Source organism: Thermobia domestica, chromosome 3 (assembly GCF_964235325.1).
Source record: "Thermobia domestica chromosome 3, izTheDome1.hap1.1, whole genome shotgun sequence".
NCBI lineage: Eukaryota > Metazoa > Arthropoda > Insecta > Zygentoma > Lepismatidae > Thermobia > Thermobia domestica.
Window position 1 is genome coordinate 309946843 of NC_137456.1, and position 25529 is coordinate 309972371.

General features: G+C 36.1%; 1 protein-coding gene across 1 annotated transcript in view; it reads left to right on the top strand.

The window, feature by feature from the left end:
* Nucleotides 1-25529, top strand: part of LOC145681142 (E3 ubiquitin-protein ligase HERC2-like) — a 314525-nt gene that overhangs the window by 74351 nt on the left and 214645 nt on the right. The window contains 4 exon segments of the mRNA XM_081752576.1: nt 13288-13497; nt 18782-18975; nt 20935-21135; nt 23105-23333. Of these exon segments, the coding sequence (XP_081608702.1) occupies nt 13288-13497; nt 18782-18975; nt 20935-21135; nt 23105-23333 (834 nt within the window).

The window sequence follows — 25529 nt, forward strand, 5'->3', positions numbered from 1 at the left end:
CAGATGACAGGTGCATCGTGATGCTGAGCCTGAAAGAGTGAGAACGTGTCTATGTTCACAAACTGAAAGCTACATATCATATAGTAGAAAGAGAGAAGAGATATTTCAGGATCTGTTTCCAATCAGAGCCAGTGTAAACGGAGAAAAATAGATTTCATAGCGAGAAGTACATGAGAAAATAAGGAGAGAAAAGAGAGGCAGTAGGCAACATATAGGAATTAGCTGTCATGAAAAGTGCACGCTGGGTGTAGTAGAGAGTGTGAAGAAGATATATTTGATAAAGTAAGGTTGGCTGGATTTCGTGTAAAAGAACATCATTTGAAGCGTTTGGGAAAAAAGTACATCAATAAAGGATTATCGTTTATTACTGTGTATTTTAATCCAGTGGTTTGCAACCTAGAGTCACGCCCCGTACTAATCTTTAAAGGCGACTACAAGCAATGGCAACTCCACGAGGGGGCGGTGGGGACAAGAGTCCCCCAACCCCAAAGACTTTTCCAAGCTCAGTTGATTTTGCAATACATAGACTCACTTTGATTCTCATAAAAATGACTCAAAAATTGCTATACGCCAGGTCGTCAATGTGATTGAAAATACGAGTCTGTTGCCTAGATAATTTAAGCCAAAACGTATAGGATTATATAACAAATTGGATTTGTATTATTGTGTTTCCTGGTCTTCGGAACTTGCGCCTAAGAAGTAAATTTTTCGGGTATTTTCGGTATATACGGGAGAGTTCAATGACAAGCCATGTTATTCACCTAAATATACTAACTATCTCCAAAATATAATTCTGCAGTTTTCGTTGAATAGAAACCCAGTACCGCCAGTTTTCCTGCATTCTGATTCTCGAAAATACTGAACAAAAATACCACACCAGAAACCACCATATTCCCCAACTCCAGCAACAAAATTCACAAAAACTGAAACTAACCATTATTTCGGAATGTTTGTAACAAAAGCAAGTGAAATACATGAATTTTTATTCATTTGAGGGGCGCAGGGCCTCTAAGCCTCCAAACACTAACCACTACTCTATGTAAAAATTAAAATATAACAACATAACTAAAAAAATATGTAGATTAATACAATTCAGCTACATGCCTCATATATATTAAATACATCTTTTTAACACTGAAACAAAATTTTAAACAATTCTCTTTCGTGTAACAAATTTCACTTGACAATTTAAATAAGTGCAAATCAGAGAGAAATTTCTGAGAAAATAACTATCAAATATAACATTCGCCATTTAAAATATTCAAATCCCAAACATAGCATTTAACTCTGCGCAATATTTCATTCCCATCATGCATCGCTCGATCAACGATTACTACCGAAATGAACTGAACCGAAAGATCAATCACTGAATCAAAAGAATGAATGAATTGCGTAACGATTACTACCGGAATGAACTGAACCAAATCCCTGAACCGAAAGATCACTCACGGAATCGAAAGAATGAATGAATTGCGTAAAGGAAAGATTTATACTATTATTTCTTAAAAGTGATTTGCTTTGATCAACTTTTATTTTGTAATTAAAACAAAGCAGTTCCATAGCTAGAATGAACAGCATTCATATGGGTTACTTGTTTCAATTGGAGCCTTTTTATTTCAAGTGTGCCCTCGGAAAATGTGTGAAACATACTTAATCCTCACCCTCGCTGCCCCTCTTACGGAGAAAACCTTCTCTTTGCTTTGGGGGAAGAAGTGAATGACCTTGGCTGTGTTATTAAAAGTGATTTGCATTGGTCAACTTTTATTTTGTAATTAAGACAAAGCAGTTCCATAGCTAGAATGAACAACATTCATATGGATTACCTGTTCCAACTAGAGCCTTTTTATTTCAAGTGTGCGCTCGGAAAATGTGTGAAACATACTTAATCCTCAACCTCGCTGCCCCTCTTACGGAGAAAACCTTCTCTTTGCTTTGGGGGAAGAAGTGAATGACCTCGGCTGTGTTATTGAAAGTGATTTGCATTGGTCACCTTTTATTTTGTAATTAAGACAAAGCAGTTTTATAGCTAGAATGAACAACATTCATATGGATTACCTGTTCCAACTAGAGCCTTTTTATTTCAAGTGTGCGCTCGGAAAATTTTTAAAACATACTTAAGCGTCATCCTCGCTGCCCCTCTTACGGAGAAAACCTTCTCTTTGCTTTGGGGGAAGAAGTGAATGACCTCGGCTGTGTTATTAAAAGTGATTTGCATTGGTCACCTTTTATTTTGTAATTAAGACAAAGCAGTTCCATAGCTAGAATGAACAACATTCATATGGATTACCTGTTCCAACTAGAGCCTTTTTTATTTCAAGTGTGCCCTCGGAAAATGTGTAAAACATACTTAAGCGTCACCCTCGCTGCCCCTCTTACGGAGAAAACTTTCTCTTTGCTTTGGGGGAAGAAGCGAATGACCTCGGCTGTGTTGCCAATTTGTCATTCAGTTGTTTGGTCTTGACGAGTGAAGATCGTAGGCTACTTAGAATGGCTAACAAGACAGTACACAGCAAAGTCGGTGAAATAATTCATTGTGGCAACCCTGTCCACATCCAACTATTGAAGGATCTCGGCCACAGCAACTTGTCCCTCGTCTTTTGAGGGAGCTACAGGGAAACATACATCGAGAGCAGCGCTAGCAGGGGCTCACTTGAAATAGAAAGACTCTAACTCAATTCCTAGCTGGCCAAAATTGATCGTGGCTATCAAGTAGTCTTGAGATTTATGTTTCCCGAACGGGGACACAGACAGACAAAGTAAATGTATATATGTTTTTGGTACACTAAACTCCTTAGGCTTTAACTATTATTTGTTGATTGCTACTATTGTACTACAAGTGTCTGATTTCAAAAGAATAGAACAATCTGGATCTTATAGTTGAAGATTTTTTTTCTTCATAGAACAATCTGGATCTTATAGTTGAAGATTTTTTTTTCATAGAACAATCTAGATCTTATAGTTGAAGATTTTTTTTTCATAAAACAATCTGGATCTTATAGTTGAAGATTTTTTTCATAGAACAATCTGGATCTTATAGTTGAAGATTTTTTTTTTCATGGAACAATCTGGATCTTATAGTTGAAGATTTTTTTCATAGAACAATCTAGATCTTATAGTTGAAGATTTTTTTCACTAACGCCGTAAAGTAAATAAGAATTCTTTCTATTGTAGAGATAGGAAAATAATATACAGTTAATTTCATTGTTGATCAACAGAATGGCAAGTTACACAAATTGTAATACCTGCAATCGTATCTATGGTTACATGTGTAATAATTTCATTCAGTTATTCAGAAGAGAGGAAAGGAGAGGATAAACTTATCTTGTTGTTCTGACGTCATTGTGTTCTTCCAGGTTCTCTAAATATGATGAAGAAAGTTAAAAATAATATATTCAATTTACCTCCCGGAATAAACAACTTGACTAAATGGGGAGTTATGAATATCTTTGATATAGATGCCGATATGTTCAAAAATATTAAGGAAGCCTTTATTTTCGGAGAATTTGGTAGAGTTGTTTTGCTTGTGACCAAAGATGACCAAGTGTATTCAATGGGTCGTTTGAAAAGTTACTGCCTTGGAACTGTAGAAGCAGACAGGTCTCGTGACGGTTATATTGACCCTAAGAAAGTGAACAGTCTTTGTAATAAAGAGATTGAAGAATTTGCCTGTGGAGATTCCTTTGTAATTGCCAGAACACGTCGAGGAGAATTATACACTTGGGGTCGAAATAATAATGGCCAACTTGGATTAGGACATAGATATGATGAGAATTACCCAATAACCATTGCCGATTCGTTATCGACTAAAAGTGTAATCGGAGTAGCATGTGCTGAAACTCATACAGTAGCCGTCACAGATAATGGTGAGGTCTATTTTTGGGGTACAATAGGACCATACTCACGAAACATCCCTGTAAAGGTTGAATGTTTCCATGAAGGCCATCGGTGTGACACTTGTACTAAGTCAGCTAAAATAGTACAAGTGGCAACTACAAGGTCATCTATGGTTGGACTGACAGAAAATGGTAAAGTTTTCACATGGGGGCAAAACGAGTTAGGAACATTGGGAATAGTAACTTACGACTTTCCGCATCATTTTTACACGAAACCTAACTTAGTAAAAGAATTAACGACCAAACAAATTATGAAGGTTGTATGTGGTCACAATCATGTGTTAGCATTATCAAGAGATGGCATGCTTTTTGGCTGGGGTAGAAATACTTCAGGTCAACTTGGAATGGAATCCTCAGTAAAAGAAAATAGTCCACGTCAAATAATGGCAGATAATATGCAGAAGATTATAGACATTGCAGCAAAATGTGATTTGTCAGCAGCTATGAACATTCATAGAACAATTTTCATATGGGGTGTGTGTGGAAAATTATGTTATTTGGACACCCCGGTGGAAACTACTTTTCAGAGTTTTTACGACATGTTTACCAGCTTCTCAATTACCCCTGTGACATGGAGAGCAGTTGATTATCAAACTACAAACCATACAACTTCAAGTCGTATTAAAAATTTCAAGCATAGTTTTGACGATAAATCAACAAGTGACTTTACAATTACAGTACAAGGTAAACCAATATATGTCCATAAAATGATTTTACAAATCCAAAGTCAGTATTTCAGAAACATGTTCAAAGACCAATGGGATGAATCGAAAACAAACGAAATGGAAGTTAATAATTTTACATACAAAATGTATCGAGCCTTTCTGTACTTCCTTTACACCGGTGACCTGAATTTAAATTCAGATGAAATTATAGACTTGATAAAAGTGGCAGCTTATCATTGCGACAGTGATCTCCTGAATGAATGCCAAAATCTGGTGAAAAAAGAACTGAGTGTGGAGAACGTTTGTCGTGTTTACGATATTGCTAGCAGAAATAATTTAGTGGAATTGGAACAATTATGCCTGGACTTGGGGTCTAGATTCATAATTGACATTTGTAAGACAGAAGATTTTGCAGCCTTAGACTCTGACACTATGAGGAAGTTTGTAGCTAGTGCATCAAAATTCAAATCAACTTAATGAAGTGGAACTTTACTTAGCTTCAGATTTTCTTGACAAATTTCAACGATATTATGTTTTATAAAGCTTTGTAATGTTCAGTAAAATTCTCATAGTGGATTGCTATTGTCATATGATATGGTAATACGTTGTTGTTTCTATGTCCTTTCAAAATTTGAAAAATATATTGGTATTTTGTGCATTTAATATTTTTCAGTTGTTGCCATTGCAGTTTGGTTAAAAGATTGATAGATTGTAGTTGATTGTATAGTTGTGTCTTTGTTAAACAGAAGATTATTGTAAGAACTAGTCGATTGTATCGTATAGTCCTATATAATATCAAGTTATTATTATGAATCTGCTATCTATTCTTACTATTTCTTACTATGTTCGTAAATATTCTGTTTCATGGTGATAATCCCGTGTAGTTTCACCCAATCCATTCCTATCTCTTAATATAGAGCTCCTCCGTGGCTAATCGGTTAGCGTACGCGCCTTTGGCGCGATTCCACGTTAATCAGTAGTCCACGTCTCATATAGCTCGTTGTTGAAAAGGGACGTTAAACTCAAAATCAACTCTATCAACCCTCTCTCTTAGTAACTGGTGTATTAATCCAGACACAATTCATATAGTAAGAAGCATATTCAGATACAGATTTATTAAGATGTTTTTATGTAATGTCCCCTGTTAGCACCAATTGTACCTGGATTTAACGTGGAGTATAAACCACATGGACATCTACCGGGAATCAAACTCGAGTCTCCCATCGAAGGCCAGCGAAATGTTGAATAGGTTTTCGGAAGGCCATTATAATGGTTGAATATAATTGTTCCATGATCTGGATATTCATCCATGTGACTTCTATTTACCATTATTCAATTTGTTAATCTTGGTATACTTCTGTATATATATATATATTACAGGGTGATTATAATTAAATTCCCACCACTTTCAAAGTGCCGTAAAAAAAGAACCACTGGTCAGAATGACTTCAAATTTGAACTGAATATATTTGAAGAAGGGGGGAAACGGTATGCCATAAGAAAGAAAAGAAAAACTTTCCAAAGTGTAGCAATAGATGACGCTGTAAGCGGCATAACGAAAGTGGATTCAGCTACAAATGACATTTTGAATCGAAATACGACGGCTTTGGCATGAGTTGTACATTAAAACCAACTGTAGTGTTCAATGTACGTGATTTTTTCGGTTTTGTGACGGAAAAAAATTTAAAAAAATGCCGACCTTGCCGTGGCTTTCCACTAACAGTGCCACAACTGTTGAAACACTTGGAAGACAGATTTTTCCGTCTAGTCCTGGAGCCAGTAACACTTCTGTATGTAAGTCATTGCAGGGAGGAAATTATTGTTGTATCGGTTAATTGGATGCATAAGAAGGATAAAAATCTTCGGTGGACACTCTTCACACCGCACACTTTTTCAGGAATGACGTCATCCAAAATGGCTATCTTACAACCCTTATATGGCTTAAAATATCCAAATGGAACGTCCTAGAGACCTAAAAATGAAGTAAAATCGACCAGAATTCTATGTATCCTCGTCATGTGAACCAAGATTATTAATATTGAAGGTACATTAGAATCGAAAATCACTGCCATTTTGGAAAATGGCATGCAGAATGACACATCTTTGCTTTTCGAGTATGAGGAGACTATAGTAATAGTATTGATGTCCAAAGAGTGTTTTTCATGCCGATAAATTCAATAAACATAGCATAAGAATAGAATTTGCTCCGTGCTATGACTTGCATGCCGAAATGTTACTTGCCAGTTAGATGTTAGTAAACGTAAATGACAGTAGTGTTTTTTGCAATACTATTTTTCGAAAAGAAGATACATTTCTATTATTCACTCATCATCGGGATTTCTGTAGTTTTTTTTTTTTTTTTTTTTTTTTTCGCTGCACTTCGACATTTACAGTACATACAACACGAAATTTCAGATTTCACACCCAGACACCTAGACGTGGAGCACTTTAAACATATACATGCACCAGCAAAGTCGTTTGGAAATCGAATAATGTATTTGGATATCATAAGAACATATATCAAATAACTTCAGAAACATGTTTTTCAGGGTCAAGGTTTTCATGTCCTTCTGTACAGTGAATTTGCAAATATGTATGAACGAATGCTCGACGAATTTGTCCCTTAGCACAAACGAATTTGTCCTCGGAGGCAAGTCTTCAACATAAACATTTTTATCATGAATGTACTTCCAAAGTCTGAACTCGTCTAATGTCTTACAAGATGTTCCTTTCTTCAGTAACTGCACAAGATATTCTTCAGCTGATTTCATGATAGTGTCCAATTGTATCATATACAGTGATGACCCAAAACCTTTCAAAATCTTCACTGGGTTACAGTTCATAGCTGCTTTTTTGCGTTTCAAACTTACTAGTGTAATCTGCTCCTGAGAGAGCATGAAATACAGACAGCACAGAGTACATACAATTTCCGAGTGTTTTTGCTAATATATGAATCGGCATTAACCTTGTTGATTCATTGACAGCAGTTCTTAACCACACTTCCTTAACTCCCGTTCTGTTTAGTTTATTCCAGTGAAAGAGAGATGAGATCATAGTATCAGTATTAGAAGAGACAAAGACTATCTTTTGATACTCCTGATTTGCAGAATATTCAGCATGAACCATCATCCAAAAATCAGTTTCTTCAATGCAAGACGATCTACACTTGGAATTGCTGTTTGCAAACCATTTTCCACAGCTGTACAGTTAACCAAAATTCATTGTTCATTCCTGGGAAGGAATTGAAGACATGTGGCTGAGCCATTGGTTGACTAATCAATTTACTTTTACAACTGTCGCTAATGAGTTGTTGAAGAAGTAACTTCTTTAAAGATGATGGCCAGAATTTATCAATTTGTACTGGTAACCTAAGATCTGAGGTTACTTTTACTAAATCAGTAACAGTCCTCTTTTGCCTAGGAATACGTTCAGAGTCTTTAGGAGAACTTTCAAATTAGCTGTCAAATATATGGTCGACCCTTGTAGCTTGTGATGAAATGGATAATGTGTATGTTGCATAAGCAATAGTTACATCTCCAAATGTTATTTCTATCTTTTGTTACCACCTTCCTCAAACAGTTCATTGCATCAATGATAAAGCAAATGTTGCCATCGGGTTGGCAAATAGCATCTTTGGAGTCTTCGTTTAGCACGGATTCCAATTCCTGCATCAATGAGTTTTACTTTTACAAGAAGTCAATGTTCATCAAAAGGTGTACAAGAATTAGAAAGCTCCTAGTAGAGTAGCTGTTCAGTCCGTACCCTCGAGGTTGAGCTATTTCAATCATCTCATTTATTGCAGCTTTTAATTTGATGTCGGCACATTTTTTATTTTCTTCCTTGTTATTAACCACTTTCTTTTTTAGACGAAATGTTTCAAATGTTATGTGGCGTATAGTATCTCAGATGCGAGCAGTTCTGTCAACATAACGCTCTAATCTGTACGCATATTTCATCACCTATGAAGCAAATATAAAGGTAACCAAGAAAGTTATGTCGCTTTTTGTAGAGGTCTGTGTTCAATTGGCCTTCATACCATGAGTTGAATGCGAATGGAGATAAGGCGAAGGTTAGTTGTTGGCGTGGATATATCCTACGTACTACCTGGTTGTGGCAGTTCAGTTACACCGTGAGCTTGCATAAGGTAAGGACAGAGTGAACATGGGACCTCCACAGTGCGTCTGGGGTCAAACGTCGCTGCAGCGGGGCGGAAGATATGCCAGGCCTTTGATGAGGGTGTCGTGACTACGCGGAGATTGTAGCGGTGGTTTAACAAGTTTAAGAATGGTTACGAAACACTCGAAGACGTACTACTTGCCGGAAGATCAACACATGTACAAAATGAATCTTCATTGAGGAATTGAGGCGAACAGTGGCCAGACATGTGAGGAACTGACTACAATTCAGTGTGAGTGGGGAAATCTTTCGACATCAGCTCCGTCAACTTGAGAAGCACTACAAGTTGAATCGATGGGTCTCAAATGATGTAACTCCGGGCCAGAAGGCAACGCGAGCAATGAGTAAAACAAAATGTTGCTAAATGGACAAGAAAGTTTTATTTTCGTTTTATTGTTCTTATTTACTGCTCTTTTGATATGAAATTTGCCTCATACATGCCTTCGCCGCTTATACACATACTAACATTATAAGAAATGCCGGGTGAATTCTTTATCAAATTATATTCCTACAACAACATATTTATAGACATGCGACAATAATTTTGGACATGAGTGTACATAGCAAAGAAACATATTTTAAATCCCTGAACAGTTTATATGTAAAGTGAAGTAGGTATTTATTTTGAGAACATAAACTTAATTAGTTGGACGGAGGAGCCTATTGTTTACTGCAAAAATTCTCAAATTTCAAAATGAGCAAGCGGCTGCAGGTAGAGATTCAATGCTTTTCACTGTTTCCAGATATTTCGCAACGCCTCTGGTGCAGCCAGCCAAGGTGCAGCATAGCGTTGCAAATGAATTGAAATTCCTAGCTTTACTTCCCACAATTATACCTTTTAGGTTACGGAAGACGGATGACTAATGAATTGAAATGTTCATGAAATAATTGATGGAATGAGAATGTGGAAGGAAAGGGAGAATCCCAAGAAAATCCATAGGCATGCTGTTGTCTACCGCAAACTTGTGGGCCGAAGATCGATGTGCTCCTCTTAGGGAATAAGGCTCAAAACATGCACACAGGTTCCGTTTTTTTAAATCTTCTATTATTGGCGAATAGTACCCTTATTCATCCTTGCGAGGTCTGATATTCCTTGAGACGCATTTCCGTCATTCAAAATGGTATCCCGAACTTTGTCAATCATTTCAGTAATTCTGACAGACCTTCTTGAACCGGACGCGCGTCATCTTTCGCAGATTTCCTTCCATCACTGAGCCTTTTGCGCTATTCGAAAACACAACGAGAAAGACAATTGTTTCCATAAACCTTTTTCAACACTCTAAATGTTTCTCTTGATATCACACAGAACATGATATTCATTCTTTGTTCCATTATTGAAACGGTATAAGCCATCACAGCACCAGTTTAGCCGCATCGCATTTCAAACTGGTGACTAGTAGAGCTGGAAATTTCTGCACAAGTTTCCAAGTTCACACGCAAACCACCACTATGAAAAATGTTCCCTTCGAAAAATAACCTTGCCGTAATAAAAGCAGTCGTTTCCTAATTCTCGCACTATGTACAGTGTAAAACACAATTCATTGTACTCGTAGATAAGCGGTTAGCGTACGTGCCTTTGGCGTGGGAGATCCAGGTTCGATTCTCGGTGGGAGCCCATGTGGTTCAGATTCCACGTTAATCAGTAGGTCCACGTCTCATATAGTCACGCTGCTGAAAGAGATGCTAAAATAAACTAAAATTAGTGTATTGTAGTCTTTTAAAAATAAGAGCATATTACAACAGAACTGACAGGTGGTCTATATTGAAATATATTGCCAATATATACCGGTAAGTTATTGGTTGGTTGGCTTATTGAAGTTTAGCGAACCACAGTAATACGTTCAAATTTTTCAAGACTGTCTCATCGGAAATCGAACTTGAGACCTCGTGCACCAAAGGCGCATGCGTTAACCACTAGACCAGCGGTAAGGGCAATAAATAATTTGTGTATTGATTTATTTAAACATGATAGACTTATGTCGTTATACTCAAAAATTAAATCGACAGAATGAAGTTAAATAATGCTACGAATTTAGACACAATTGATAAATGATTCAAATACATATATTTTGGAGACGGGGAAACAATAAGTAGTATAAATAAACTGAAAATCTATAATCGGAGAATTAGAAAAATGATTTTAGTAGCAATCTATATATTAAAAAGCTGGATTTATATATTTGTGGCCAGTTGTTTTTACAGTGAGATCTCGGAAACCACAAGCTCTAAAAACGTGCCAGTTCTTATTCAATCTTTTTTTTTAAGTGCCGTTATTCAACATTTTATGGGTCGTTTTGAGCCCATAAGATTAACGTTGTCACTAGAGCAAAGCTAAGGTTCATATCCTTGTATTAGGCAACCAGTAGAGGAGCTACGTAGAGCAGGTTGACGGATATTGCAGGCACTTTACGTAAATCTGAATGGCAAAACTTATTGCATGCTGACAACTTCAAAGGTCTCGAAAGTCGCAGTGAGGAGTACTCGGACGGATATGAATTTATAAAGGGAAAAAATCCATTTGATATCATTTGCCACTTCATGTTTGCCACAAATTCAACGTAACATCTAAACATTAAAAGCTACGTTTATATGTTTGTCTATAGCAATTCACTCCCTTTGAGAGTCGTCATATCCTTCACTTATTGTGAGTTTCTTCGTGGCTAAGCGGTTAGCGTACGCGTCTTTGGCGTGGGAGACCCGGGTTCGTTTCCCGGCGGGAGCTTATGTGGTTCGGATTCCACGTTAATCAGTTGGTCCCGTCTTATATAGCCTCGCTACAGAAAGGGACGTTAAACTCAAAATCAACTCAACTCAACCTTCACTTGTGTGTAAACAGACATACACAGATATAGCGAGGAAGTGGAAAGGAGGTCCATGGTCATATCAGAATAATGCGTTGAGTAGATAGCGCAGATTCAGCTAGTATACAGTTAAAAATGAGATAATCCAAAGGAACAAAAATTAAACTGCTAATAGAAGTGCTTATATAAGGCGATAGATGGCCTAGTTACAGAGAATTACCGCAAATTAAAAATATAAAAATGTACTCACAAACTTGCGCGAGCTCTGGTATTTTTCAAAACGATGATTTTGGGTAACTTATTGTTTCCTTTCGCTGATCGTGCTCAGATGCTTGTTTGAATCTAAAATATTGATCACATTTCTTTCTTGAGGGGACCTGCTATCCTTAACATATGATATGTGATTCCGATTTAATGTCGCCTGCTTTCCACAATATACGATGTGTGATTCTAATTTAACTCCGTGGATTTTTTTTGTTTATCCAGTGTAATGATGTAAATGTATTCAGTAAAAACAAAAAATTCACAGTGTTATATCAGGATCACACATTATATGAAGGATAGCAGATGCTCTCAGGAAATGTGAACATTTTAGATTCAAATAAACATATGAGCAGGATCAACAGAAGGTTATAATCAGATAAAGGAAATGGTTGTCCTGTAGGAAATAAATCACGCCCAGATTTGGTAAGTAATTTTTAGTATTCCATTTGATAACGGATGCGTACTCTGCTAACTATAACTCATTAAGAAGTTGGGTAGTGCGTGTACGAGGCGCATCCAGAAAGTAACTTTCCCACGCGTCTCATAGCTAGGAAACCATATGTTGCGCAAAACGACTGCGTGCACGTGAGAAAGTAAGGTTTTAGCATGGCGCATGCGCCAGTGGAACTTCCCTTGTGCTCTCAGTAGCGTGGTGGCGGTGATTGAAGCTGGACGTTCCTATTCCAGTCCCCGCCTCGTGTAAAGTGCGAGCAGTGATAAAGCTTTTGAATGCACATGGTATAGTGCCGATTGAAATCCACCGTCATGAGCAAGCAGTTCCCACAGATTTCCCTCTCCTTATTGCACACAATTATCACGGAGCACCTGTTGTTCAAGAAGTTGTATGCCAGGTGGGTGCCGAAGCAACTGATTCCGAGCGATTACCATTTGTTCTTACACCTCAAGCGATTCCTGTCAGGTCAGCATCAGCATTTTCAGAATGACTTAGAGACGGAGGAGGTTGTTAAAAAGTGGTTCCAATCTCATGCAGCCGAGTTCTATGACACATATTTAGACAAGTTTGTTCCATGGTATGACAAATGTCTGAATTCCGGTGATGAATATGTTGAAAAATAGCTAAACATATCTTGTATCTGGTACAATAAATATTTCCATTCAATTGTGTTTTGTTTCTGTTCAAGGGCTTTGGCAAAGTTATTTTCTGGATGCGCTTCGTAATAACAACTTTTTCAAACAGATTGATATTCGTGAATATATTTCTGTATTTCGATTTAAAAAATAATAAATAAATAAAAGCATGCTTATTTTTGTAATGGTGCGAGGTCAGCAAATTTAATTATTTCTTAGTTTATTTTCAGTGAAAGCAATTATTTGCAAGATAAATATCTTACAGTGGGGTCACACTTCATAAAGCATAAACTAAAAATTGATTTAAATTTTGTTCATATTCTCCCTTATAATTTTCGTATTATTCGCTTTATGTTTCTCATTGTTTTAATACATAGATTTATTTGTTATGTATTACAGGTAGAGGTGGAAGTGATGGGTCAAAGACGCCTAAATTAGTAGACAAACTTCAAGGCCTGGATGTTATTAAAGTTTATTGTGGAGCACAGTTTAGTTTAGCATTAACTAAAACAGGAGCTGTTTACACCTGGGGAAAAGGGGACACCCACAGACTAGGACATGGATCAGAGGAGCATGTTCGGTTTCCAAAACTAGTGGAAGGACTATTAGGTAAGATCTTCAGCATTTTTATAAAGTATTTTTAAAGTAAATAAATCAGATAAATATGTGGCTTTTTCAAAAGTTACACCAGTCTGTATAGGAGCTTCTATCAGATTAGAAATTTTGAAGGCGCAGTGGCTCAGTGATAGAGCGTTCACCTCCGGTGCTTGGGGTCGCTGGTTCGATCTCAGCTCGCGCCGTGTGCATTTTGTGGTGGACAAACACCATGCTCGTGGGTTTTCTTGGGGTTCTACCGTTTCCTCCCACTTTTTTCATTCCACCATTTCACTCATCGTCACCGTGTTCTTTAGCCTAACCGGCATAACCGTGGGACGTAAAACTTAAAGATTTCATTTCATTTTCAGATTAGAAATTTTCAGCTATAAAAATATTTTTGAAACATTATCTCTCACTTCCCCCTTTGGATCAAAAGATCCAATATATTTCAGTCAAAAATTTTCTTGTAGACCTTATATCTGGAGAATTACATATAGTGTAGCCGAACCCAAACTATCACTTAACTCAGAAAGATGTGCTTACTCCGTAAAAGATACGAACACTCGATTTAGGAGCCATTCAAAAATTTTATGGCCCCTGATTCAAGATCCAATATATTTTTCAATCAAAATTTTTCTTGTAGGCCTTATATTTGGAGAGTTACATATAGTGTAGCCAAACCCAAACTATCACTCAACTAAGTATGATGTCTTTATTCCGTAAAAAATACGAAAACTCGAGTAAGAAGCCATTCAAAGATTCTGTGGCTTCTAATCCAATTTTGGATCAAAAGATTTATTATATTTCAATAAAAGTTTCTCTCTATTCAATGTTCTTTCACATAATTTTTATTGCTTCTCTTAATTATCAAATTTTCCATCATAATAAATTTTAAGAAGAGACGTTCTATTCTTTTTTCATATTACACAATTCCCAATGCAACAAAAAATTACAAACATATTTTCCAGAATTCTTCTAACACCTTCACCAAAACTTTTAATCTTTTTTTTTTTTTTTTTGTATATTGTTATTTTATAACTTAGGATCCAAATTATAATTGTTATATAATTTAACAACATATCACAATATGACTGAAAAATAATATCTCCGCAGGACATGTGATAATTACGTTAGAAATTATTATTATTAAATTAGCTAAGCAGATTTCTCCCTTCGCAAAAGTTCCTCTGTTGTTCTTCAGTTTCATTGATGTAATTGACCTTATTTGTACAGTATGTCGTCCAATTGTATAATATGTAGTGTTATCCTTTATGTTAGAGAAAAAACACCTCATCTAGTTCCTTTCCATGTAGTAAAATGCCAAGAACCGACGACACGTTGCCACGTTGAATTGCAATAGCTTTGCATTGAATGAGGAAAGATCTTGAACGAACATCTCCAGTAACAATAGAAATGCGTCTGCCTACTTCTCTAATAAAATCAAGGCTTGTAAATCCCCAATCACCACTAGTCTCGATGGCAATTGGAGCAAAAATACATTTATCAAGGAGGTTGTTCTATTTCCTTTGCTTTTCTACCTCTCTACGACTAGCAACAGCTCTAGCATTCATAACAGCTAAAGGGAGACTTGAATGGGCAAATGTATCTAAACATGTCAAGTCCCATACTAGTGATTTGCCTCTCATTCAAGGACCTAATGCCATGCCATCGGGTCATTTACCATCTGAACGACAGCAGCCTGCGGGTTCGCGTATGGAAGGAATTCCAGCTGTGGTAAGGGCTCGTAAAATGATATCATTAACAGAGTAGTGTACAGCATGTCTGCCCATGCTCTTCATGCATGAAAGTACCTTGCAGGACACGTTGGTTAACTTTATCCCCGCAAGCTAGACAGCGATGTGGATCACAAACAGCTGAACCTAATCTTAAGGCTACAGCGATTCGAAATGTTTCATTAGTCATATGAAGACCTAATGGTGGGGAGGGTATTGCATTCAACCATGCCCCAGCATGTAGGGATGAGGTAGCAAGAATCCTGGCTTTATCCTCTGGAGCAATAACTGACAGTAAGAGAAGTTCATGAAAATGCGCTGCAATTGTTATATACCAAGATGCCTGAGATCCTCTTTTCTTAATTTCTGGAAGATCTGTACCTGTCAAATTTTTCTATTTGCTAGAGCTTTCTTGAACTGTACCATCTTGGTTCAGGTGGTAACCTTGTGGAAGAAGAGCCTCGACTAAAAGAAAAGATCCGTGGTAGGACACTAAAAAGGAAGGAATCCCTATATCCACGGATCGTCGGATACCAAGACTCCCTAATCCAACAGGTAAGAATCCTTGAATCCAAGATTCGTCGCTTAAGGAGCAGTTGAAAATTGACTTATAGTGGAATCTCATTCCAAGATGGAAAACGTCGTAAAAAGTAGTTTAAACGAGGAATTGACAGAGAGGCACGTAGAATTTTCTTATAAGCCTTAAGAACTACAGTAGTGTATCCAAAACCAAACTGTTACTTAACTCAGTATGATGTGCTTATTCCACGCATACAGCAAATTATGGATGTGTTAAAATATCAAATAATACTTTTGATAAAGTGGGTACTTTCAAATATCTAGGATCAATATTAACTGACGAAAACCATATTCACGAAGAAATTAAATGTCGACTAATAGCAGGGAATTCGTGTTAGTGTTTAGTTCAAACTCTTTTGTCGTCGCGAATTCTGTCGTGGAATGCGAAGCTTAAAATATGTAAAACGATAATCATGCCTGTTGTTCTGTATGGTTGCGAAATGGTCGCTTACTCTGAGGAAAGAACATAGACTGAAAGTATTATTCAAGGAGAACAAGATGCTGAGACGAATATTCGGACTCAAGAGGAACGGGAATGGGAAATGGCGGAAATTTCATAACGAGGAACTACGTAATTTATACGGTTTATCGAACATTGTTAGGGTCATTAAATCTAGGAGGCTCAGGTGGGCAGGTCATGTAGCTAGAATGGAAGAGAGTAGGAACGCTTTCAGAGTCTTAACTGGAAGACCAATCGGAAAACGACCATTAGGAAGACCGAGATGCAGATGGGAGGACAATATTAAGATGGATCTCGCAGAAATAGGAATACAAAATAGAAACTGGATCCAGTTGCCTAAGGATAGAAGTCAGTGGAGAGCTTTTGTGAACGCGGCATTGTACCTCCGGGTTTCATAGGCCATAGAGTTAGTTAGTTAGTAAATGTGCTTATTCCGTAAAAAAATACAAAATTTCTATTTAGGGACCGTTCAAAAATGTTGTGTTCCCTGATCCAAAAACTAATTATTGGTCAAGATCACAATCTTTTAATCCATTGAAACGGATTATTTTAAGAATCACACATCAACAAAACATACAAATAAAAGTACGAGGAGAATCGTTTTAGACGGCAGAAAGTTCCAGGTACTTGTTCAAAAGTGACGGCAGAGGGCCGATTGAGAAAACGTGCAACATTTTTTTTTGTGGGATTCTAACAGATCTAGGAAAGCTAATGTGCGACAAAAGAATAGATGTTTCATATCCATAACAAGAGAATAGATGTTTCATATCCTTGAAGAAGTATATATTCTCAAATATTCACCCTACCGTCTTGACCTATCACCATGTAGCTTCTGGTTGATTCCTGTGGCGAAGTTGCAGGGAATCCTCTTAAAAGAGTACTAGACTTTGCTTAAGCCAAAATTGAGTTCTGTTGACAATACCTCAGTCGGAGTAGAGTATGACTTTGATAACTAGTTGCAGCATCTTCAAAGGTGTGTGAAGTATCATGGGAGTACTTTGAAGAATTGTAAGGGTAAATGTTTCTGTACAGTTTATTATGTGAACTTTCAAAGCCACGTGCAGAACTTTATGAATGACCCTCTAGAAGTCTAATAAATGCATGTTTCATCTAAAGGAAACTTACATTTCTACAAGAGAGAGTCATAAATCTTGTAATATTCTGATACACAACATACTTCTATTTTAGAATACAATAAAAGCAGGGTAACATTCAAAATATAGTCCCTCGTGTTGAAGTGTCTGCAGCCACCTTCTTGCCAGGTTGCATGTCGATACCATATCTTGTCCTTAAAAGCAAAGAACTCAGTCATTGCTATTTCCACCACCTGCTGTTCGTGAAGCATCGTGACTTCAAAAAGTATGCCATGGACCGAAACAGGTAATAACCCGAAAAGGCAAGGCCAGTACTATGCCCAGCGTGGCATCCGTTCGTTGGCATTAAGTTCCTGAATATTTTGTTAGGTTTTTTGTTAGTGTGGTTTTGGGTAATCCTGTTGCAGCAGGGCGCGCTTTCGGTTCACCAATGTAGGATTTTTTAACTTCTTCTTCTTCTTCTTCATCATCATCATCATCATCATCATCATCATCATCATCATCATCATCATCATCATCATCATCATCATCATCATCATCATCATCATCATCATCATCATCATCATCATCATCATCATCATCATCATCATCATCATCATCATCATCATCATCATCATCATCATCATCATCATCATCATCATCATCATCATCATCATCATCATCATCATCATCATCATCATCATCATCATCATCATCATCATCATCATCATCATCATCATCATCATCATCATCATCATCATCATCATCATCATCATCATCATCATCATCATCATCATCATCATCATCATCATCATCATCATCATCATCATCATCATCATCATCATCATCATCATCATCATCATCATCATCATCATCATCGTCGTCGTCGTCGTCGTCGTCGTCGTCGTCGTCGTCGTGTACGAGCATGAACCATTCTAAATATCCTGTATAGATTTAGGCGGCATAACAACGTAAAATGTCAAAATGGCGACCTTTTTTCAAAATAGCTGTTATCCATGCTGCAAAGCGCAATTTTTGGTTTTTCAAGTTGAAAGTTTGAGAGTAGAAGCACGAGATACTCTTAAATTACATGTACATATTTTGGCAGCGATCCAACGTAAAATTTCAAAATGGCGGCCATTTTTTTCAAAACAGCAGTAAATAGAAAATTGTTGCAAGTTGTGACAATGATATTCTTGAAATATAAATCATATTTTATATTTCAAGCTAACTGAAGATACTGACGGAGTGGGATTCTGTGTGTTAAATAGTCCGCTTGCCACACTACCTCTAAGGTCAGTTTGACCTTGTACTTAGTATCAATAGTGACGTATACACGTGCGTATTGTTTGAAGTGTGGAAATTTTGTAAGACTTCTGACTAACCTTTGTAGTATAGAATTACTGCAAATTTTCTATTCACATGTTTAACTAAATCTTTGTTTTTTAAAGGTAAAACTGTAAAAATGCTAGCCGTAGGATCAGTCCATGTGCTGGCTCTGACTGAAGAAGGTGAGGTGTATGGATGGGGAAGAAATGACTGTGGTCAAGTTGGAGAAGGTACAGAGAAGAGTCTAGTAGAACCTACGTTAATGACGTCTTTACAAGGCAAAACCATTATAGGCATTGCATGTGGCCCCACACAGGTGAGATCATTTGTTAATAAGTTCGGAAACAAAGCTTTCGGTGCGGGAGATCCGTGTTAGATTCCCGTCGAGAGCTCATGTAGTTCAGATTCCACGTTAGCTATAGATCCACGTCTCATATAGCTTCGCTGCTGAAAGGGACGCTAAACTAATCAAACTAACAAACAGAAATTTTGAATGAGTGTATTTGAGGAATAATTAAAATCCTATGTCCGTAAGTTGGTTACTATCATTAGAATTCAGTTCTGTAGATAGTTACATTGTGCTGCATAAGGAGTGTAAGTTTTTAGCTAACTCCGAATAAATTTATGTTTGTTAGAAGACGATTAAAGAGTACATGACAAAAACTCAGCAAGGTTGAAAAGTAAGTTCGCAAAGGAAATAATAAAATGTTAATACTTTGAATCGCTGCACAGCATGTGTTAATAGAATTATGTCCTCTTTTAGTTTTCCAAGAACATGTTACTCATTTGCTAATGGACGCTGTGGGATGCGTATGTATAAATTGAGATTACCAACCTTAATTCCGTGAGAAAGACTTTTTGTTAGGTGATTTCAATAGTCTCAGGTACGTTTTTCAGTAACTTCGTGAACTGCCTCATTGCGTATTTTCTCATCTTGTGATTTTATCGGAAGAGGACAACGACATTACTTAGTAAACGAAGATAGAAAGGAATTCACGAATGACACTGAATTATGAAGCAATTGTTTACATGTTGTTGCTCAATTTCATACACTAACAAAAGGAATATGGCGAAACTTTACTCCGTATTATTAAATTTTAAAGTTAAGTTTCGCCATGTTCCTTTTGTTATTGTATGAAATTGAGCAAGAGTACATGAACAAGTGCTTCATAATTCAGAGTCAATCGCAAATTGCTGTTCATCTACGTTTCCAAAGTAATGTTATTGTACTCTCCCGATAAAATCACAGAATGAGAAGATACGCAATGAATCTAGCGTAGCAGTTCATGAAGTCATTGAAGAAAATAGCAGAGACTGCTGAAATAATCTAATATTAGAAGATCATCATTTCCACGGTTACATATTGTTAATCTTAACGTGTTACTCAATTGATTGTTTTTTTTTTTTTTATATATATATATATGGTTATTATTTATGAAATGATGGAATTCCATTATCGACTTATTTACACGTTCGTAAGTTCTGTTGAGTTTTGGTCTTTAGCTTTCTTTTATTTATAAATCAGTAAATTTTAAAGACTAATCCAGGATTGAATTTGTATCATGATTACGTATAATACAATTTGTTGGTTTTCCTCCTGTACCATATAGCATCTATTTTGTCCTAAGTTCGTTATTTCAGAATTTCTGGAACTAATTAAAATGTAGTTTACTCCCTAAATGTTTCAATGATAACACTCAAAATAGAATATATTTAAACTGATGTATTTATTCCTTCTTTATAATTGAAAATACATCCACTGTTAATGGCTTCTCTGTGTATTATATCTTAACTGTATAGAAAAACATGTTTATATATGTCTGGCCACAAAACTTAACAAGTTAAATGTTAAGGTCTGGCCATAAAGAAAAAAATGACATCATACGATATGAACTGTTGTCTATATCAACATAGACATACTTATAAATGTTATCGTTATAACCAATGGATCTCAACGTAGGGTTAGACTCACTGGTGAGTCCCGGAGAAATGTTTTGTGGGTCAGGTGATCGGAGATTGTCTTAAGAGAGTCGTAAAAGATACATACTTTAGTATACTCTGACATTAATGTAGGTGCTTAAGGACGATAGAGAAAAAGGTTAAATATTAGCACTCAGGCCAAAAGTTGGAAAGATACCCGGGCTGCGCCTCAAATTTCAATTCATTGACCGGGTCGATTAAGACTTAACATATCTGACTAATGCAGACTAGTATATTGTGATTGGATATAATTAGATTTCCATTTAAAAAAAAAAAATGTATGATTTTATTTTAGAGCTTCGCATGGAGTAGTAGCAACAATTGGAGCATCAACTTGAGAGTTCCATTTGTGGTTGACGTATGCGAACAGACCTTTGTGCTAATAGACGAACTACTCAATCAAGTGTGTGAAGGACTAGACGGAAGATCTGACTGGCCCCCTCCGCAAGAAAAAGAATGTATGGCTGTTGCGGGACTGAATTTACTAAGATTACAGGTTAGTAGAATGATTTTATTTGGTTATTAATGGTAGAAGATCACGTGCTTAGTAAACATTTTCATTTACTGTGATATTCTTGAAATATATGTAAGTAGATTCATATTTAGTTCGGTGTTATTTTTAATTCTGAATTCTTATCCATTTTAAGAGCGGCACTTATTTATTTTTTAAAAAAATGCTTCATTTTCTGTATTTTATGTCATTGATCTTTCACCCTATTGATATTCGCTGACTTGAAAAAAGTTCGAATATGTTTTTAGTTCTTAATTTTCTATTTACTTAAATTGTCTTGGATGTAGAACTTTATGACGAAATAATGTATTTCTATAGTTGCCAGTCTAAGGATATACCTATTTAATACGTATTCTTCTACTGGTGACTTCGTTACAAGATGGACCAATCTTGATACGATTTTTGATAACTTATAGGCGAAAGAAATTCATGACTTACGTTGTACTGCTGCTCTCTAATGTAGATTGTCGGTATCAGAACTGTTTAACTTTGCAAACCAGCAGTTAGTTGCTTAACATCGATATATGAAAACCAAGAATCATAGAGCTACAGAGAACATAAATTAATTAGATTTAATTATTTTCTCGTAGAGTGTAATATAGTGAGTAGTTCATGTCAGGATTTACTAAAATATGAGATTATTCAAAAATCTTTAAAATGTTTTCAAAAATCACAACAAATAAACTATATAACGAGTCATATTGATTCTTACTGCGATATACTGGTATTTAAAAATTCGTCATTGAAAATCCCATAAGTGCTGTACTTCGTTGGCAGGAGACAATAATTTTAAATATGGCATTCAATAAGCATGAGCAATCATTTTATGTTTTTGAGTACGCAAGAATCTCTTTCATTCTCATGTGTTGAAAACAGATTTAATGAATGAAAAAAAAAAAAAAAAAAAGAGAGAGAGAGAGAGGAACTATTAAGATGTTTTTTGGTTATAACGACCTTGTCTAAGGGACAATTGATATAGAAGGTAATGAGACTTTTTTGTATAAAAGAAAAATCATAAAAAAAAAAAGACTCAGGCGGTCAGAAAGGGAGGAAAATTACGGATACAGCCTAGACGTCGAGGGTGATTGGAGTGAACCATGTGGAAAGGAAAAAACCACGGACTTGGGATGAGAGGTCTCTACCTTTACCTGTAAGATCAATTACCTCCTCTTATAAAACTCAGCTAAAAAAGACATTCTGAGCCATAGTAGTTGGTCACCTGACATAAATCTTATTGTAAATTGTATCTTAAACATTGTGCAATTAATCTCATTGTGTACGTGGTGAAAATAAAATTATAACCAAGCATCTTGAGGTAAATTAAGGTTCTTTTACTTACTTCTATAAAGAAGAAATTAGAACCTACCTCTCATGCTCTAATGAGACAGCCCGGGATACGGGTAGGTGTGAAACATCTGCCATACCTAATTCTAGTTATTTAATTTAAACATTTTTATTAATCACTAACTATTTAACGACAACTTTCAAGACTGCAAAATTTCCAGCGGACACCACTTGTTTTCAACAGTATCAGTAAATAGTATGCGAAATTAAGGCTAACTGCACAGATTTTCGTCGAAATTTGCCACGGAGTTGGGTAGGACGCAAAAGACAAGATGATTACATGTTACTCCGTTTTTTTTTCTTTCTTTCTTTCAATTTCGTCCATCTTTTACCAATTTTCAGGGGAATAATAACGTTTCATCACTGCTGTGGCTCAGATCGACTGTGATATACTGACATGTGTGTGTGATGAAATGGATTATCGCACAGATGTGTGCCTTATTATCAAGGCAGATATATATTGAGCATATGTGAAATACATAACAGAAACTTGATGAATGTATGACCACATCAGTATAATAAAATTCGGTATCCGTTTTAGAGTTTATTTGTTCTGATTTTTAAAGGACTTGTGAATAATCTGGTAAATATTTTGTCACTGTCTTTCCAGCTACATGCGTTGATTAGTCATTGTGTGGATGTAAAGTCTCTGGGTCTTAGTGCTGGAACTCGTCTTCTGGCAAGCTTAAAACAACGAGTAGTTGAACTCGCGAGTAATGCAGGAGTTTTGAACACAATTCAAGCTGCAGCTCAAGCTACACTTCAAGCAGGATGGAGCATATTATTACCAACAGCAGATGAAAGAGCTCGAACTCTGTCAGGCCTTCTTCCAAGCACAGGTAACAATTTTTAATCACTTAGTACTTTAGAATGTTACGATTTAATTTATAATAACTGTTGCTCTTGTGTAAAGACAGGGTTACAAGTGAGTTAGTATCAGAATTCTAAATCGATTGTTTAATAAACGGATTTTTCTTTCATTTAATTAGGTGGTCTAACCTGGTTTGATTCGATTGATTTCAGTGTGTTATAAAAATATTACAGTTGTGTTCCATCATTTTATTTAAAATTCTGGTAGGAAGAATTCGGTATTATATTGAGAACTTTGTCTATATAAATATAACTAACTAACTAACTATGGTCTATGGAACCCGGAGGTTGAATGCCGCGTTCACAAAAGCTATCTACTGACTTCTATCCTTATCTAACTGCATCCAGTTTCTACTTTGTATTCCAATCTCTGCGAGATCCATCTTAATATTGTCCTCCCATCTGCGCCTAGGTCTTCCTAATGGTCGTTTTCCGATTGGTCTTCCAGTCAAGACTTTGAAAGCATTTCTACTTTCTTCCATTCTAGCTACATGACCCGCCCACCTAAGCCTCCTAGACTTGACGACTCTAACAATGTTGGGTAAATCGTATAAATTATGTAGTTCCTCGTTATGAAGTTTCCGCCATTCACCATTCCCGTTCCTCTTGGGTCCGAATATTCGTCTCAGGATCTTGTTCTCAAATACTTTCAGTCTATGTTCTTCCTTCAGAGTAAGCGACCATGTTTTGCAGTCATACAGAACAACAGGCATGATTATCGTTTTGTATATTTTAAGCTTCAGATTTCTCAACAGAATTCGCGACGACAAGAGATTTTGAACCGAATAGTAACACGAATTCCCTGCTTTTAGTCGACATTTAATTTCTTCGTGAATATGGTTTTCGTCAGTTAATATTGATCCTTGATATTTGAAACTATCCACTTTATCAAAATATAAATATAAATATTCTTAAAAAAAGTAGTTCATCAACTTTTATAGTGTATTATTCAAATACATGGATTTAATTGAACCGTATGGAACGGATAAAAGGCACCAATTGAATATAATCACATATCTTAACTAATTGAAATTAACTCGCAATTAAAAAAGCGATGAATGAGAAGACTAACTATTTAAAATAACAAGTCACTCACGAGCGTCAATCCGATCGGGGACGTGTCCCCCCCTCCCCAATATTTGTAAAATGGCTTTCGTCCCCCATCCCAATATTTCAAATGCGTTAGGTCAACTATGACCCAGAAGAAGCTCAACTGTGAAGCAGTTTGCTACGTTCACAACATAATATTAAACAAAGTAGATATGAAAAATGTAGCACAAAAGTTTGTTTCCAATTGTGAAAGAAGGTAGCCAGATTTTAGCTCCATGAAGGTGAAGTTGTAGTAAAATGTAAAGTAATAAACTGTTTTTGTTTAGATGGCGAGCAGCAAAGCGAGTTTAGTTTAGCTACAAAACCGTAATTTTCAACTATTTTTTTTAACTATACATTGTTGAGCTTCATTTACATTAGTTGTAGGCTTGTAGCCCTAAAGTCTGTCTTCAAAACTTTGTTTCTGAATATTCACTTCACAGTATCTTTTATAATTATTTTGTTTTGACATACACTTAGTATTATTTAACTAAAATTGTAAAAGAAGGATGAATTTTATTGTTTGAATAAAGAAACAAACTGTAAAGTGTGTGTATGTGTGTTCTTTTATAGTATGAAATTTTCAAAAAAACTAGACTATCAAAGGTAAAAATAAAACACAATTTTTTAGTTTTTGTTTGCCTCTTAGTAAAAAAATGCTTTAAAATGAAATGTACGAAGATTTTTTTTTTAAAATTTTCCGGAGGAGGATCCCAAACCTACCACTTTCCTGAGAGATTTTCCATACACCCATCCCCTCGGTGGTCTATTCCCCCAAAGTTTTTATGCTGCTGACGCCAATGAAGTCACTTAACGACTTTATTACGGTTTTTCAAGAAGTGTAAAAATTAAATAATAGTATTGAAAATATACATCGGAACTTTGTACCACTTACAAAATTTCTGTAATATAAAATAGTACTTTCGGGATATTCCTTATTGTTCAGCAATAATCGCTAGATTCGTGATATTTAAATTGCAAACATTTTTCAGCAAAGAATAATATCTCAAAAATGATTTTAGTTTACTGTGTCGGAAAAGTTCCTATGTTTCGAAGAAAAAAATCACGAGAAATCG